The sequence below is a fragment of the Diabrotica undecimpunctata genome, chromosome 1 (genome assembly GCF_040954645.1).
Source record: "Diabrotica undecimpunctata isolate CICGRU chromosome 1, icDiaUnde3, whole genome shotgun sequence".
In the NCBI taxonomy this organism is placed as follows: Eukaryota; Metazoa; Arthropoda; class Insecta; order Coleoptera; family Chrysomelidae; genus Diabrotica; species Diabrotica undecimpunctata.
In genome coordinates this window covers 160,525,602-160,542,610 of record NC_092803.1, presented here as the reverse complement: position 1 = coordinate 160,542,610, position 17,009 = coordinate 160,525,602, and the positions used below count along the sequence as shown (strand labels likewise).

General features: G+C 33.6%; 1 protein-coding gene across 1 annotated transcript in view; it reads left to right on the top strand.

Moving 5' to 3' along the window:
* The window catches only part of bma (SCY1-like protein bma), a 405,563-nt gene that overhangs the window by 219,765 nt on the left and 168,789 nt on the right, over positions 1-17,009 (top strand). The window contains exon 8 of the mRNA XM_072524851.1: positions 14,609-14,723. Within this exon, the coding sequence (XP_072380952.1) occupies positions 14,609-14,723 (115 nt within the window). The remainder of the gene's footprint in view (positions 1-14,608; positions 14,724-17,009) is intronic.

Sequence of the window (17,009 nt, the reverse complement as noted above, 5' to 3'; positions counted from 1 at the left end):
GTTACACCTTACGAGTAACTATAATTATATCACGAACAAATGGACTATTAGGATTTACTAACGAACTAATATTATGCTAAACTAAATTGCCTATGTGTTTACTATATTCATAACAATATCGGTTATTAGGACAACGATGATGTTTTTGTAAAGTCTTTCAGGTTAGATTTGTAGCAAAAGTATTATGAAACAGGACACATATATGTTATTCAATACCTGTGCTCTAGTTTTTATTTATCCTAATAAAAATGGGTAAACAATTTACGTAATGAATAATAAGTATTCTTTTCGTATTTTTCATGAATTAAATAATTATATCAATATCTCACCACAAAGTCAAGGAATATCACTACCACGACCAATCCAACGTTCAGAAAAGTTGTATTTAAGTATATTCTAACTGCCTTCTCTCTAGAATGTGGTGGTGTACCTACCATCTTCCATAAACCACATATTTTGGGTTTTTAGCATTTTAGAATACAGAAAATATAATACAAAGCCATTATAGAAACTTAAGAAGCGATAGCAAAGGGAAATTGTAAACATGATGACGGCCAACGTCTGAATACGAACACGGCACCTAAAGAAGAAGTTGAAATATCTTTTCTCCAATAAGACATTTTACACCCATAACAAAGCATTTTGTGATGTTACATTATCATCTTTGAGTTGTTTTAATAAGAATAAACTATGAATTATGCTTATCTACAGGTATTCAGTATCACATGTGGCATATGTAGCGCCCTGTATTATTTACATTAAAGTAAGTATAAAATTATAATTTATCCTACTCAAAAGCATCCAACTGTAAATTTTTGTCCAAAAATATTTACAAACGTAAAAATTATAGCAAAAAATAAAATTTTAAATTTCCACTTTAACACCCTGTATCTTTCTTAATATCTAGATTTTATTAAAGCAAGTTGGCTTAAATCGTAATATTTTAAAGTGCAGAATCTATGGTTTCTGTTTGTACGATTACTTAAGGACCACCCTGTATATATATATATATATATATATTATATAATATATATATATATATATATATATTATATAATATATATATATATATATATATATATATATATATATATATATATATATATATATATATATATATATTATATAATATATGTATTTCACGACTTTATAAATTCATCGGCCTGTGAAATTTTCTCATATACTCAATGGGTCAACATCATACTTCCTAATGTGTAAGCCGTGGATTACTGCTGGCTAATCCCTTTCCCTTTAGAGATATCCCATGTGATATGAGTTTTCAGAAAAAAGATAAAACGGATAACTTATTTCATTCGTTTTAATTACAGTAAACATTTTACTGTTTCCGTATATATTTCGTATATTTCGTAATTTATAAATGTATATATATATATATATATATATATATATATATATATATATATATATATATATATATATATATATATATATATATATATATATAAATCGATGTTCTAGTTCTATAATTGCCGGTAGTTTTGCTTTTGACTCGCATTATGCTTAGTAGTAGTTTGCTATCATCTTTTTTTTTCTTCTTAAAGTGCCTATCCGTTCCGGATGTTGGCGATCTTTACTTTGTTTATTGCAGCGCGGAACAGTTTAGTGGTAGTTGTCTTATACCACTTTCGTAAATTTTGAAGCCAGGAAATGCGTCTTCTTCCCGGTCATCTCTTACCATTTACCTTCCCTTGGAGAATCAGCTGGAAAAGGCCGTAACGTTCTTGATTTCTCATTACATGTCCTAGATATTCCAATTTTTTAGTTTTGACGGTCATGAGAATTTCACATTCTTTCCCCATTCTACGCAGGACCTCCACATTAGTAACTCTGTCAACCCAGGATATACGTAAGATGCGCCTATAACACCACATTTCGAAAGCTTCGAGCCGATTCATAGATGCAACAGTCAGTGTCCACGCTTCCATTCCGTAGAGCAGAACTGTGAATATGTAGCAGTTCAATAGACGGCATTTTGTTTTTAATGATATGTCTCGACTGTTGAAAATGGTTCTCATTCTAACGAATGCTGCTTTTGCTTTAATTATTCGCTGTTTAATTTCTGTTGAGTGGTCCCATTGGCTATTTAAATTGGTGCCTAGATATGTATATTGCTCGACTCTTTCGATATTCTGTTGGTTGATTGTAAGTTGAGCGTTTAGTATTGATTTTTTACTAATTGTCATAAATTTGGTTTTCTTTATGTTAAGAGCTAGTCCGTATCTGTTGCTGACTTCTGTTATGCGATTTGTTAATATCTGTAAGTCATTCAGATTATCAGCAAAAACTATAGTGTCATCTGCATATCTAATGTTATTTACCATTCACTGTTTATTAGTATTCCTTTCGCACAACCGTCTAAAGCTTCCTTAAATACCCATTCAGAATAAATATTGAACAACAATGGAGACAAAATACAGCCCTGTCGTACTTCACGTTCTATTGCAATTTTATCAGTTAACTGGTCTTCTATTTTGATTTTGGCCGTTTGATTGTAGTACGTGTTTCTGATAATTCTAAGATCTTTGTTGTCAATTCCAATTTCTTGCATTAGAGTCACTAATTTGTCATGTTTTACTCTGTCAAATGCCTTCTGGTAATCTATAAAGCATACGTATATGTCACAATTCACATCCCTGCATCTCTGAAATAGCACCTGTACAGCAAAAAGGGCCTCCCGTGTTGCCAGAGCATCACGAAATCCGAATTGTGTTCTTATTAGTTGTTCCTCACATTTTGTATATATTCTTTTGTGAGTGACCTTTAGAAATGTTTTAAGTAAATGGCTCATAAGGCTTATAATTCTATAGTCTTCGCACTTTCTCGCATTGGGTTTTTTTGGAAGATTTATAACAGTTGACACTAACCATTTTTGGGGAATTATGCCTGTATCATATATATTGTTAAATATATTTGTCAACCATTTTATGCCATCATAGTCCATAAGTTTTAATAATTCTGAGTGAAAATTATCAGGGCCTACTGCTTTACCATCTTTGGTGCTTTTGATGGCATATTTTACTTCTTCGACTGTAAATGGTGGTCCAGATTCGCAATTGGTGTTTGTTTTAATACCAGTGTTACTTCGTATATCTTCAAAAGTTTTTTCCACGTATTTCGCCAAATATCCCTTTTATGCTCTATTTCCAGTACTATGTTTCCCTGATTATCTGTCAGGAATCCAGTGTTCTTGTGTTTATATAAGCCTGCCGCTTCTTTAATCTTTTTATGGAGGTTAAATGAATCATGTTTTTGTTGCTATCATGATGGTTATATATTTAATTTTTTCGATTTCAAGTTCGCTGTACAAATATGCTTTCCAATCTTTTAAATTTGACTCTTTTGTCTTAAACACTCCGTTTACATTATTTGACGATACAAAACTTCCTATACTGTACAACATAATATGGACCAATCAGATATTTCCAATATTCTGAAAGAAATCTATTGTTATACCAATCAAGAAACAGGATAAATCCCTAAATAATTCAAATTCTTAACATCTCATTTCACTAGCATGCATCTTGTGTAAGCTTTTAGAAAAACTAATAAACAAAAGACTAATATGGTATCTAAGAAATACAAAATTTTAGATTCTGCTCAGTCCGGATTCTGTTTATCCCGAAGCATTGCTGACAACTTAATAATCTTACAAAACAGTGATTACAACTGCCGTTCAAAACAAGCTAGATTTAGTAGTTTTAATAGATTTAATACTTTCTATTGTAATGATTAAATAAAAAGAATACAATATTGCGGGAAATACATTATCTTCTATCGAAAAGTTTCCCTCTGGTCGATGCTTCAAAGCACTGGTTACCGAAAAAGCTTTCTCCATCTACGTCCTGCAAAAAGGGGTACCCCTAGAATCAGCTTTAAGTTCCACTTTATTTATAGCAATTATCAATGATATTTGCAAAAATATTAACAACCCAGTGACCTACAACTTATATGATGACAATCTGATTTTATATTGGCGCGGTAGAGACACGTTCACAACTACAAACTTAATCCAAAAAGCAGTACATGAACTAGCTTCTTGGTATATAAGTTGTACTATTAATTTCTTTGCTAAAAAATCAAAAGTACTCAAATTTAGTCGAAGAACACGTAGCATATTATTACCTCAAATTACATTAAATTGTACTCCGCTCACAGTAGCTAATGAACACATGATAGTAGGTTTAATTTTTGATAGTCGAGTAACACGAAAACAACAGATTACAATAGTTAAATCTTATTGATAAACTAGAATAAATTCATAAAAATCTTTACCATACCATTACTAAGGAGCTAATGAAGATATCCTAATTAAGGTATACAGATCTTTCATTCACTCGACTTAATTATGGATACTTTGTATACATCAAAAACGTATTTTTTAAGACTCTTGTCATTATTCAGAATGCCGCATTATGAATATGTCTTGGAGTTTTCAGATCCAGTTTCACCGAAAGTCTTCACTGTGAAACAGGTGAACTTCCCCTTTCGCTTCACAGGCAACAACTTCTGACATATTTTGTTAGAGTAGATATCTTTGAATCCAAACAACCATATATATAAGCTTATTTACAAACAATAAAAATACCAGACACATGCCCCTAATTTTACTTCCCCTATTACGACCTGTTGATTTTACAATAATAGATACTCATATACTGTCATTGAATCCTCCTTGGATTAATAACATTTCAATGAGACATTAGGAAAATAAGTATTCCATTCACAAAGAATCCTTCTTCTCTTGTAAGTAGAAGACTTCTTTTTCTAACATTCATGAAGATGTGCTTTGCTTTCTTCTTCTTATGGTGCCTATCCGTTACGGATGTTGGACACTAACATGGCTATTCTGACTTTGTTGACTGCTGCCCTGAAAAATCCGGTAGTGGTTAAGTTAAACCATTTTCGCAGGTTATGCAGCCAGGATATTCTTCTTCGTCCTGGATCTCTTTTCCCATGCACTTTACCTTGAAGTATGGTCCGAAGTAGGTCATATCGTTGTTTATTGCGCATTATATGGCGCAGGTATTCTAGTTTGCGACAATATATGGTTACGACTAGTTCGTGCCCTTTTATGTAGTACCTACTTCTTCGTTGGTAACTATGTCTATCCAGGAAATTCTCAACATGCGTCTTTAGCACCACATCTCAAATGCTTCGAGTCTCTTCAGTGATGATTCAGTTAAGGTCCATGACTCCACGTCATATAAAAAAACGGAGAATACGTAGAATTTTAGTAAACGAACGTGCTTTGCTTAATATTGCTATATTTTACTTAATAATTATTACAAAAATAAAACCAATGGTCAAATTCTGAGACTATCTTTCCTTCTTCCTTCAGCTGGTAAACACAAACTCATATGACGAGATTGTTTACACAAATGCATCTAAAACTGGGACAGAAGTCGGATATTTGTAACATTCTGTAAAGTTCTGCCTTCCACCATCTACCTCCATATATACAGAAGATCTGTAAGCCATCCTCCAAGCATCAAAATGCCTAAGTAGCAAAGCTTATCCCATGAACGCTTCAGTATGTTCACATTCGGTGTCCTTCATCGACTAGATTAAAAATATGTATTCTGAACATCCATTAGTTCATGCCATATATGAAGCAACAAATTGCCTCACTTCTTCTGGAACAAACATAACATTACTCTAGATTTCTTTACACGTTAGCATTTCAGGTAGTGAGACTGCTGATACTGCTGCAAAGGAAGCAATTACAACCAAATCAGACATCAAATCCGTTCAACCAGCATCAGATCTAAAACCACTTTTCAGATCCCAAATCAAAAAGACCTGGCAAAACCAATGAAAAAATTTAACCTTAAAACTACACAAAATACAACCTACCATCTAAACCTTTCAGCTACCTAACTTAAGTAGAAGAGACAAATAAATCGTTCACAGGCTAAGATCACACACGGCTGATACAAGGACACCTGATGACTTTGGAGAAATCACCTGTCCGTGAAAAGTGTAGTGAATCATTAACCGTTCAACATATTCTTACACAACGTATCACAAGAGCAAAAAATACTCTATCCAAGGTCAAGTGTGATCCTCAGCCAATTAGAACTTGTTTATAATGTACTAGATTTCTTTCGAGAAACGAATTTCTGTTACAAAATTTAATGTTTTCTTTTTTTACTATCTCTTTAATTCTGTTTATTGTAAATTTAAGAATAAAATTAAAAAAACAGTCAACATTTCATTTCACGTACAAATCGTCTATGTATCTGTTGATACGTATTTCGCTTTAATAAAGCTCTTCAGAACAGTTATTCATAGGCGTTCTCAACGTGAAAATTAATCTTTTCTGTCTTTGGGAAGCAACGATAAAATTACTTCGAAACGGACGCAATAGCGACATCTGATATTAAATCCGTAAAATAGTCTCGAAACACAATTCAGATAACTGTAAATTTAAGGTTATGTAAAATTTATACTAAAAACATTGACTTAGTGTCAATAACCTTGTAGTTTCCCTCCCCCTTTCTATTTGAAATTATAAGGATAACATTTTTTGGAGGTTGAATTTTGGGTTCCTGAATATTCACCAAAATTCCAATACTTGAAATATACCAGTTTTTCCAATTTTTTGTATTATTTACGAGAATAAAGATATCAAGGCAGTTTCTATTTTTACGGAAATCGGTATTTTACGACACAGACATTGTTTATCAATAAACAACGTTGAGTTCTAAACCATCGGTCCTGATACAGAATTCCACTAGTGAAAGCTATCAGTCGCCTTTGTAAACTAATTACTGCTGAGGGTCTGTTACAGGAGCGTTCAAATAGAGCCCCGTATCCTTTGACCGCCGATCGAGCGGAAACTGCTCTCTATTAGATTTAATACGATATTCGAATGCCATTTTGCCGTTTTTACCTTCGAAATATGAAGCAAAGCAGAGGAATTGACCAATACAAAGTTCAGAAAGTGGAAAAAATTGTCCAGATTTAAGGTCAATGGGTTTTATAAATCGATAAATGAAGGTAGTTGTATGTTAGAGAAAAAAAAACTCACTGCAATAATGTTTGTAAACTTTTATAGGTCTTTACAAAAAAAAATATTTAAAAACGCAAAAATTGTGGGGAATCTTTTGTCGAATGCTTTTGTTTAAAAATAAAACATATTTGTTGAAATCAAAAATATCTGCCTTACTTGACATTTGTATACTTTGATCACACATGCATCATCAAAGCGTTAACAAATACTCACTTGACTTATATCAAATATAAAGGATATCGATGATATAGTTGCATATAGAATTACAACAAGATAAATAGATAATAACTACGCTGGAAAGTAATAAACAACATGCGAAAAAAAAGACACATCATTATCACTAATAACAACAAAAATATGAAAAAAAGTCTTCAAAAATCTACTAACTGTTACTAGATATGCTGAAAAAGTACAAAATAATGTAAGGATAGTGATATCTCCGATAATAATAATATAGAAATCAAAAATAACAGAAATCTGCAAAACGTTAAAGAGCGAAATTTCAAATGATTCTGAATATTTTAATTTTCTCTGAAACCTAAGAAGATTGACAAATGGTTGACGACATCGATTTAGTTAGTAAATACTAGCTTGAAACCAGTGATTGTTTAGTTAAAATAAGTTTATTTTTTATGGTAAAAAGCTTGTTTTAATTATGGCTATATTTTGGATAAGTTTCTTTAGCTTCCTAACTTTCGAGTGCCTGAGAAAAACTACAAAAAAATGTGCGATTTTAACTAATTTTCTTAATAGTTACATATTCTCGGTCAACACATTTGAACACGCTATTTTTCAGGGTATCATAATTTACGCGGAAAATTTAAAAATTCGCAATGGGGCTAATTTGATCAGATCTGTGGGGAAAATTGATCTCCAACGGGGGGGAATTTGATAACATTTTTTTTAAAGAAATCTTAAATTAGTGCTTTCTTTGCGGAAAAAATGGTGCAAAATGATATAAAAAAAACTTGGTTCTCGTCCATATAATGACTATGACAAAGTAAGAGTGGATAATGCCCCCCAGAAAGTTTTTGAGAAAAGATAGTCCTCACGTCGCGTTGCCGAAAAATATAAAATTCCCTATGGAACCCTTAATGACTGCTATAATAGTCCACCCGGAACAAAAAATTTTGGGCAGACTATATTTTCCGCAAACGAAGAATAAACCAATATACAGTGTGCTACAATATGCGGCAAGTGGGGATTTTCTCTTGAATTGCTATCTAAAAGTGTTTTGGATGCCCAGGATCGACAAGTGCCTCTTTATAAACCAATGACCAATATTAAAATACCTAGAGCTAATATTTCAAAAGAAACTTCAGTTGCATACTTTGAGAATCTGTGTAGAGAATTAGGAAATATTCCACCTAATAACATATTCAATTACGACGAGACCAATGTACAAAGTAATTCCTGAAATCAAAAAATGATATTTCAACGTAGCACCAAGTATCCCGAACAGGTTTTTTATTTTACTAAAGATGCCACGACTATAATGATTATCCTTTAGCTTTAGGATTACTGTTACCACCATATATAATCTATAAAGCAGAAAAATGTGGTTACAATGGACTAAAAATGGTCTAACAGGATCACCTTGCTGTACTGACAGATGCTGCTTTGTAGGTTTTCGATATAATCGCACTCATCATGGATAAATAAATATATAGATATTTACGTATTGATTTACTTTGATCTTTTTACCACATGCAAAACGTCTTAAAGAGCAAAAAATCATCATAGGAGATAACCTTTCCTTACATTTTCCCAATGAGGTGATCTGCGAACAAAACAATGTGAGCTTTATAGGTTTGGTCAAAAACTCAACACATTTGACCCAATCACTTGATGTCAGTTTTTTTCGTCCCTTCCAGATGGCTTGCATAAAAACTCTTAGTGATTGGCAAAACTATCACTCCACGTTACCTACAATAGATAAAAAATATTTTTCAAACTTGTTAAACACTACCCTTCAGCACATGGAGAAAAAAAAAAAACAAAAACAGCGGACAAAAAGAGCGCTAAAAAACAAATTATTGTTTTCTTCTTTACAGCCACGGGAATTTACCCTTTTTCCCCCGAGAAAGATTTTAATATGTTACCTAGAAAAGATAAAGAAATAGAGGGCCAAACATTTTCATTACATGTCACAACATCACATTCAGTACATTATCTAAAGGGGAAAAGATATTCAGCTGCACCATCCAGACGAAATATTAAGCGAACCAAACTAAATGTCAAGTAAAAAAAAGTGTTGTAACTCAGCAACCGAGTGAAACTGAATGCGACAGTAAAGAAAAGCCACCAAGTGATAACGAAACAGAAAGTGAAACGTCTAACTTGGATGAGTCTGACAAAAATGATGGGCTTGAATATTTTGCCTATAACAAGGATGACATGAAAGAAAGAATTTTCTGTTAGTGAAAGTATTAGGAGAAAGAAGGAAAAAGCAATACTATCGCTATGTTGCTAAAATTTAAAAAGTCAATGAAAAGGAATTAGACGTTGTAGGATATAAATCTACGAATGAAGTAAAGAAGGCCTTTAAACTGGTCGAACATGATAAATTTTCGGTTAAAGTGAGTGATATTATTGCCATCTTGCCCTATCCTGAATTCTTCTTGATGTAATGGAGATGTTGAATATCACTTTAAACTTAATATGCATATGTTCATAGATGTTTAAAATTATGTTTTTTGGTGTTCTACATTGCAGTACTAACCCAAATTTGTCATTCTTTGATTTAAGCATATTAAAGTTTACTTTTTATGACCTGCTTTATACGATTACAACTTTTACAATATATTAGTTTGAATAAATACGGCTTTCTGATTCAGTTTGTTTTTTGTGTGAATAAAATATATCTGTAGAAAAGCAAATTGTGGTTTAAATAGCAATGATGATCACTTTCGCCCCAGTATACATTTTTCAAAATGCTTACATTTTTTGAAATATATTTTTAACTTTGGGTGAACACGATCGGTTGGCATTATACTATATATATCATACCTTTACTCAGAAAAAAAAATAACTCAAAATTTCAATTTAGACGCATAATATTTTTTAGACAACTTAATTTTCTAAAAAAAAAAAACATAAAAATGGTTTATAGCAATTCCAAAAGTAGAAGTGGGTAGTCTAATTAATGCATTATTATATTGCGATTCCTCATTATTATATTTTTAAACTGTAATACGTTTAAATTAATTTTATAAAAAAAGTTCGTATTTATTTCACTCTTTGATGAAAAATATAATATCATAATTTAGACAAAGTCGAAACAATTTTAAATATTGCAGTTTTATATTAAAGTCACGTATCATGTAGGTGAACTATTTAGACTTATCGCGGTATTGACTTATACTAGAAAAACAACTACTGCAATAATAATCTTTGTTCACAAATAAAATAGGATTTTTTTAATTTGTTTTTTTTGTTTATTCTCTTATTTAACTTAGCTAAATTATTGAGTAAAGATTTTCAAAACGAAGCGCGTACAGCCTGATTTTTCAGTCTATCGCCAAACTACCACACAACTACCATTATGCCGACATGAGCGGCATCGCTGCGCGCAGTAAGACCAACACTGCGTTCTAACTGTGGCTTTTACTATAGAAGTAAATATAAATAAAACAGAAACTATGTGATTAAAAGGGGTACTTACCTTTTATTACATATTATTATATAAGTGGAGAACAAATCACGCCTTGTGAAAATTACAAATATCTAAGCTTAGATATTAATAATAATGGTACAATGTATCGCAGAATACAAAAGACAAAAGTCTAAAAAATAAAAGTAGAACATAGCAAATGCTAAAAGCCACAGAAATAAACTTTTGACGAAGATCCGCAGGAAATCCAGGAGCGAACTCATATTAAATGAACATATCAAAGAAAAAATTAAAGTGGATCACACAAATGTAAACGGTATTAGGACAAAACAACTGGCACGGTCATGGCCACGAAAAGTTCTAAAAAAACAAATTAAACAGATTCGTTTTTTTACTTAGTAATACAAAAAGTTTTTACAAAAGAAAAGAAATTGCTGGAACACAAAAATATATAAACACGCATGAGAAAATAAAGATAGAATGAAATGGAACGTTTTCATGTATAGTCCCGAAAGTAACAGATGTAAAACGAGAAAAATCAAAGAAGCTGCTTTTACCATATAAAATCAAACCAATTGTGGCACAAATTCCTTGGCGAAACCATTAAAATATGGCTACCAATAATAAAAAAAAAAGAAATCAATCAATAAAAACATACCAGTACTAGTAAGTCATTACTATGTCAAAATATATTATATTATCATTTATATTTTAAATCACGTGCATATAAAATTAGGTTTAATGTGAATATTAAGAGTAAACTAAATGGAAGATCAAATACTTACTATATCAGGATACATATTATTATGAGTTTTCCCTGGGTTTTCCTGGTTCATATTCAAGGGATTTATTGGAGACAATTTAAGTCTCGTGATTCGTGATTAGATTTGGACGTCTTTTTAAAGAAAAATCACATGCTATGATTTTTTTGATGGGTACTATTCTTGTGTAAATAAAGTTTTAAAAGTATACAATAGAAAATGTGAAGATAATATACCATTTATTTCAAATTTACAGAGAAATTTGTAAATCTTGTCTCGGGTTTTTGGACTCTCTATACAAACAATTTTTTTTATCAATGAAAGTACAAGATTTACCCTTTCATTTTTATCAAATCTTGATTTTTAAGGTATAATATATTTACGAACTTTTAACGATGTCTTCTTTTAAAGGAATTCTCGAAACAAATAAGCCTGTTTTTTTTTTCTGATATGTTCATTTGATATTCGTTCGTTCCTGGACTTTTCTGCGGATCTTCGTCAAATGTCTATTTCTGTGGCTTTTGGCATTTGCTCTGTTCTACTTTTAATTTTTTAGACTTTACTGCCATTATTTATAATATCTACTCTGGATAATGGTATTATACATATATTTTTAATTGGACTTCGATTTCGTCTGATCCCAGAGGACCCCATTTAGTATCGATATTGCGCTCACACCCTGTATGTTAGATTAGATTAGATTAAGAGAGGTGGCCCTTCGGCCTATTCCACTGCGACCTTTTCAGATCTATTGTGGTCCTCTAGTCCTAGATAACATTCTCTAGCCTGACCCTTTTTATAAAGTCTAGTAGCTTCGAGACTGTACCTTCCATGTAGCTATTTGCCGGTGGATTTTCTTCTCCTAATGCAAAGAACCGCACATTTGCCAGACTGTCACACTGACATAAAATGTGCTCTGCTGTTTCTTCTTCGAGGTGACAGAATCTGCACAGGTCATCGTCTGATAGTCCCATCAGCTTCAAGTGCCTATTCAGCTTACAGTGCCCTGTTAGAAGACCTACTATGACCTTGACTGTTTTCCTGTCTTTGCTTATTAGGTCTGCCGTAAATTTTGGCGAATGTTCTGTAATGAACTGTTTCGCCTGTCTTTGTCCTGGTGAATTCCTCCACCATTCCAGCGATTTGCGAGCTACCCACTTCCTTGTAGCCGTTCTTGTTACTGATTTAGCAACTCCGCAGAAGGGTTCCGGTCCAATGAATGGCAATGATGAGCCTTGTTTGGCCATTTCATCTGCTTTTTCATTGCCCTTATGACCCTCGTGCCCCGGTACCCAGGCTACCGTAACCTTGCTACGGTCTCCTAGTTTATTTAGGGCACACACGCAATCCCATAGTAGCTTAGAATTGACCTCTACGGAATTGAGTGCCTTAAGCGCTGCCTGACTATCTGTGAAGATAGCAACTGAACAGAACGTTCTTTCCTGCCTTTCTATTTCTTCCACGCAGTGATGGATTGCAGTTATTTCCGCCTGGAAAACTGTCACATCCTTAGATAGACTTACCGGGAAATCTATCCCTTGATTTGTCCCTACTATGCCGGCTCCCACACCCTCCGATGTTTTTGAGCCATCCGTGTACCAGGTAGCAGCAGCTTGTATGGGTACACCTTTATTCCAGTCTTCCCTGCCTGGTATCTTAATTGTGAACTTATTGTTAAAGCTATATCTCGTAACTGTTGCATCGATAGGTTTCCCCATCACAATATCGGCTTTTAGCTCCTCGATTAGCTTTGTGTTGTCAGTACCATGCATCTGGCTTATATGTCGCTGACTATGGATTAATCTGTGCATCACGGATCTGGCTTCGCCCTGTATAAAGATATGAAGTGGTGGTAGATTCAATAGGACTTCCAGCGATGCAGTAGGAGTTGTTTTTAAGGCCCCCGTAATACACAGGCATGCTAGCCTTTGTGTATTACCTAGCAGCCTTATTGCTCCCACTTGCTGCGTCTTTGTCCACCACGTCACCGAGCCATAGGTTATCATGGGTCTAATAACCCTTGTATATAACCATAGAGTCATTTTGGGGTTAAGTCCCCAATTCTTACCGCACATTCTTCTACATCTGCCCAAGGACATAGTAGCTTTCTGTGTGGTTTTTAGAATGTGAGTATTCCATGTAAGCCTATGATCAAAATATACCCCAAGGTATTTTGTTTCTTTGGCAAATGAAATCTCTGTTCTTCCCAGCACCGGTGATTTTAGGCCTTGTAGTGCTGTTTTTTTGGTGAAGTTGACAATTTGTGTTTACACGTAATACAGTCTGGTGGAACAACGGCTTAAGGAAGATGAGGTCGGAAGTCCGAAGCCTATTTAATAAAGCCAAAAGTAACCAAGATTGGGATGCCTACAGGTATAAGCTAACCCTGTATGTTACTGTACGGTATTGTCTGGTCCATTTGGCCATTATTATTAATATCTAAGCTTAGATATTTGCAGTTTTCACAAGCGTGATGTGTTCTCCACTTTTTAATATAAGGTTCTGTTTTACCCCTAGTAATCACATAGTTTCTGTTTTATTTATATTTCGTCATCATCATCATCAGCCCATAGTCGTCCACTGCTGAACAAAGGTGTCCTCGAAAAACCTTAATTCAGATCTATATTGCGCTGCTGCAATCTAGTTGGTACAAATCCTCTTTATGTCGTCAGTCCATCTTGTGGGTGGTCTTCCAGGATTTCGTCTATCCGCTCTCGGTCTCCACTCACAAGATTTTTTTGGTCCACCTATTATCCTTCATTCTAGCGACGTGTCCTGCTCACCTCCATTTAATTTTGGCTATGTGTTTTATAATGTCTTCTACACCACTTTTTCTACGGATTTCTTCGTTTCTTACCGTATCTCGCAACGTTATACCTAACAATGATCTTTCCATTCTACGTTGCGTCACTTGTTATTTATATTTACTTTTATGGTAAAAGCCACAGTTAGAACGCAGTGTTGGTATTACAGCGCACAGCAATGCCACTTATGTTGGCACAGTGGTAGGTATGTGGTAGTTTGGCGATAGACTGAAAAATCAGGACTGTACGCGCTTCGTTTTAAAAATCTTTACTTAATTATTTGAAGTTAAATAAGAGAATAAACAAAAAAATACAAATTCATTCCGTAAAAAATGCTCGTATAAAGTTTTATTTTAGTATTTAAGTTTTAAATAACATAAGTATATATTTTTTCTAGTGATCCAGCGTTGCATGCACTCCAGTTCCTTGACGTAATTAATATGAAGGATCCTACTCAGAAATCACATTTCTATAGGATCGCTCTTAAAGATGCTCTACCCTACATTCCCAAGGTGAGTTTACACACACACACACACATACACTCACACACACACACACACACACACACACATATATATATATATATATATATATATATATATATATATATATATATTACATATATATTACCGCGGTTGGTACAATTAAACCTAAAGCTAGGATTAATATTAAATAATATTAAAATAATATTAAAAGAATTTGAGTTAAACCCCGTCGATTATCTCTGTGCCGAGCTTTTCGACATCCTTTCTGATATCTTCTTAAGGACTTTTGAGGTTTCAGCCTGTCGACCTCCCAGCCACTGGTACACTGATTTCCAATCAATGCACTACTGCTACTGGGAACAGCGGACGGTTCATTTATACTGTCGATGGTAACGTGGTTCTTTGTGGAGGTTAGCGTGGGTGTAGGTGTGAGAGTTGGAGCGAATATTCATATTGATAGGGTTTTTATTGAAGGGTGGAGCGAGCGATATTTTCTTTTTCTTCGTCTTTATGTTAAAGGTAACCGAATGCTGTCATCGCCGTTATTGAAACAATTTGACCTTTTTTTAGAAATTACTAATTTTAGAGAGCAAGATAGTTTGTCACCTCTAACGCCATTTTTAATTGAGATTTTAAGAGACAAGTTTCCACCTAACCGAACTTACCTCCTTTCATCTGCGCCTACATTTTTGGTAGTTACCTTTATTAAGTTTACCAAGTAATTTGGTAATAAAAATTACTGTATTGCATTGTAAAGGCCCTTCCCATGTATTCTGTGTTAAACTACCATGTTCCTTTGTTTTTTCCAGAAGTTCTCTTAATGTTGATATTTGATCTATTATTAACTTTTCTGCCCGGAAACCACAATATCTCAAACAATAATGAACAAAGGCTGGTAGAGTTAGTATTGGCTAGCAAAATGCTTATAAAGCTTACCATGTTTCAACGTAACAAAATTCATAAACAGACTTGGGTGTCTAATGATAACTCCACGCGAAACCAAATTGTCCACATAATTGACGATGCTAGATATGAAAGTAATGTTCTAGATGTCTTATGTGAATATATGGAGATAGGGATCATTACCCAGTGAGAGAAAAAATCGGGTTAAGTATATCATCACAAAAACCTAAAAAAAAACAAAGCATTAGGACGGTTTCATTAATCGACATTTCGTTGTGGATCTTGGCCTGCTTACAAAGAAATCGCAACTCCTGTTGATTCCTGGCAACTTTTCTTTATCCTCTGACTCTTAGAATCTGTAGGTATTCTTCTACATCATCAGTCCATCTCCTTCGTGATCGTCCTCTGCAATTTAACAAATTTCACAATATCTGGATCGGTGTATAACTAATAGAGCTCAAAGTTGAGATAACGTCCACGTTTCAACCCCATATATTAGACCCAATCTTATATATGTTAAGCTTTAATGCACGTTTTTTTTATTTTCTAAATGATTCTGAAGACAGTCAACAGTTCTCTTTGCTATTGCTATCCGTCTGTTTTATTTCGTCACTTGTCGTGTTTAAGTCTTTCAAACAATACATTGTCAAAGATTTTATACGCAGATGCTAACAGAGTAATGCCTCTATAGTTCTTACACTCCAATTGATCACACTTTTTATGCAACGGACTTATTATTTCCTTTAGCCACTCTTCTAGTACTAATCCATTCTGCCATATATCTACTATTAGTTTATGGATTGCTGCAAAAAGTTGACTACCGCTTTTTTTATACATTTCCGAACAGATTTCATAGATTCCTGGGGCTTTATTGTCTTTGATTTTTCGAATGGTATTTAAAACTTAAGATGCATTGTAAAAAGACATAAGATGCATTGAAAACTTGTACTGGCATCAAACGGCACAGTTAAAAATAGACAATTCTATATCCAAACCCATACATATAAGAAGGGGCGTTCGACAGGGATGTGTGCTTTCCCCTCTTTTATTTAACATTTATTCGGAAACCATATTTCAAGAGTTTTTGGAGGATGCAAAGATGGGAATCAAAGTGAATGGAGTATTGATCAACAACATATGATGTGCTGATGATGGTGTCTTAATTTGTGACAACATAGTCGATCTTCAACAACTTGTCACTATAATCGGAGAATACAGTAAGCAAATGGGATTAGAGATTAATACCAAAAAAACCAAATTTATGATTATCTCCAGAAATTTGGATGAACTTTAAAACTCCACCATAACACTGAATACTAAGTCCATTGAAAGAGTGAGTAAATTTAAATACCTGGGATCGTGGCTTTTTAAAGACTGGGCATCGGACAGGGACGTAAAATGTCGCATTGA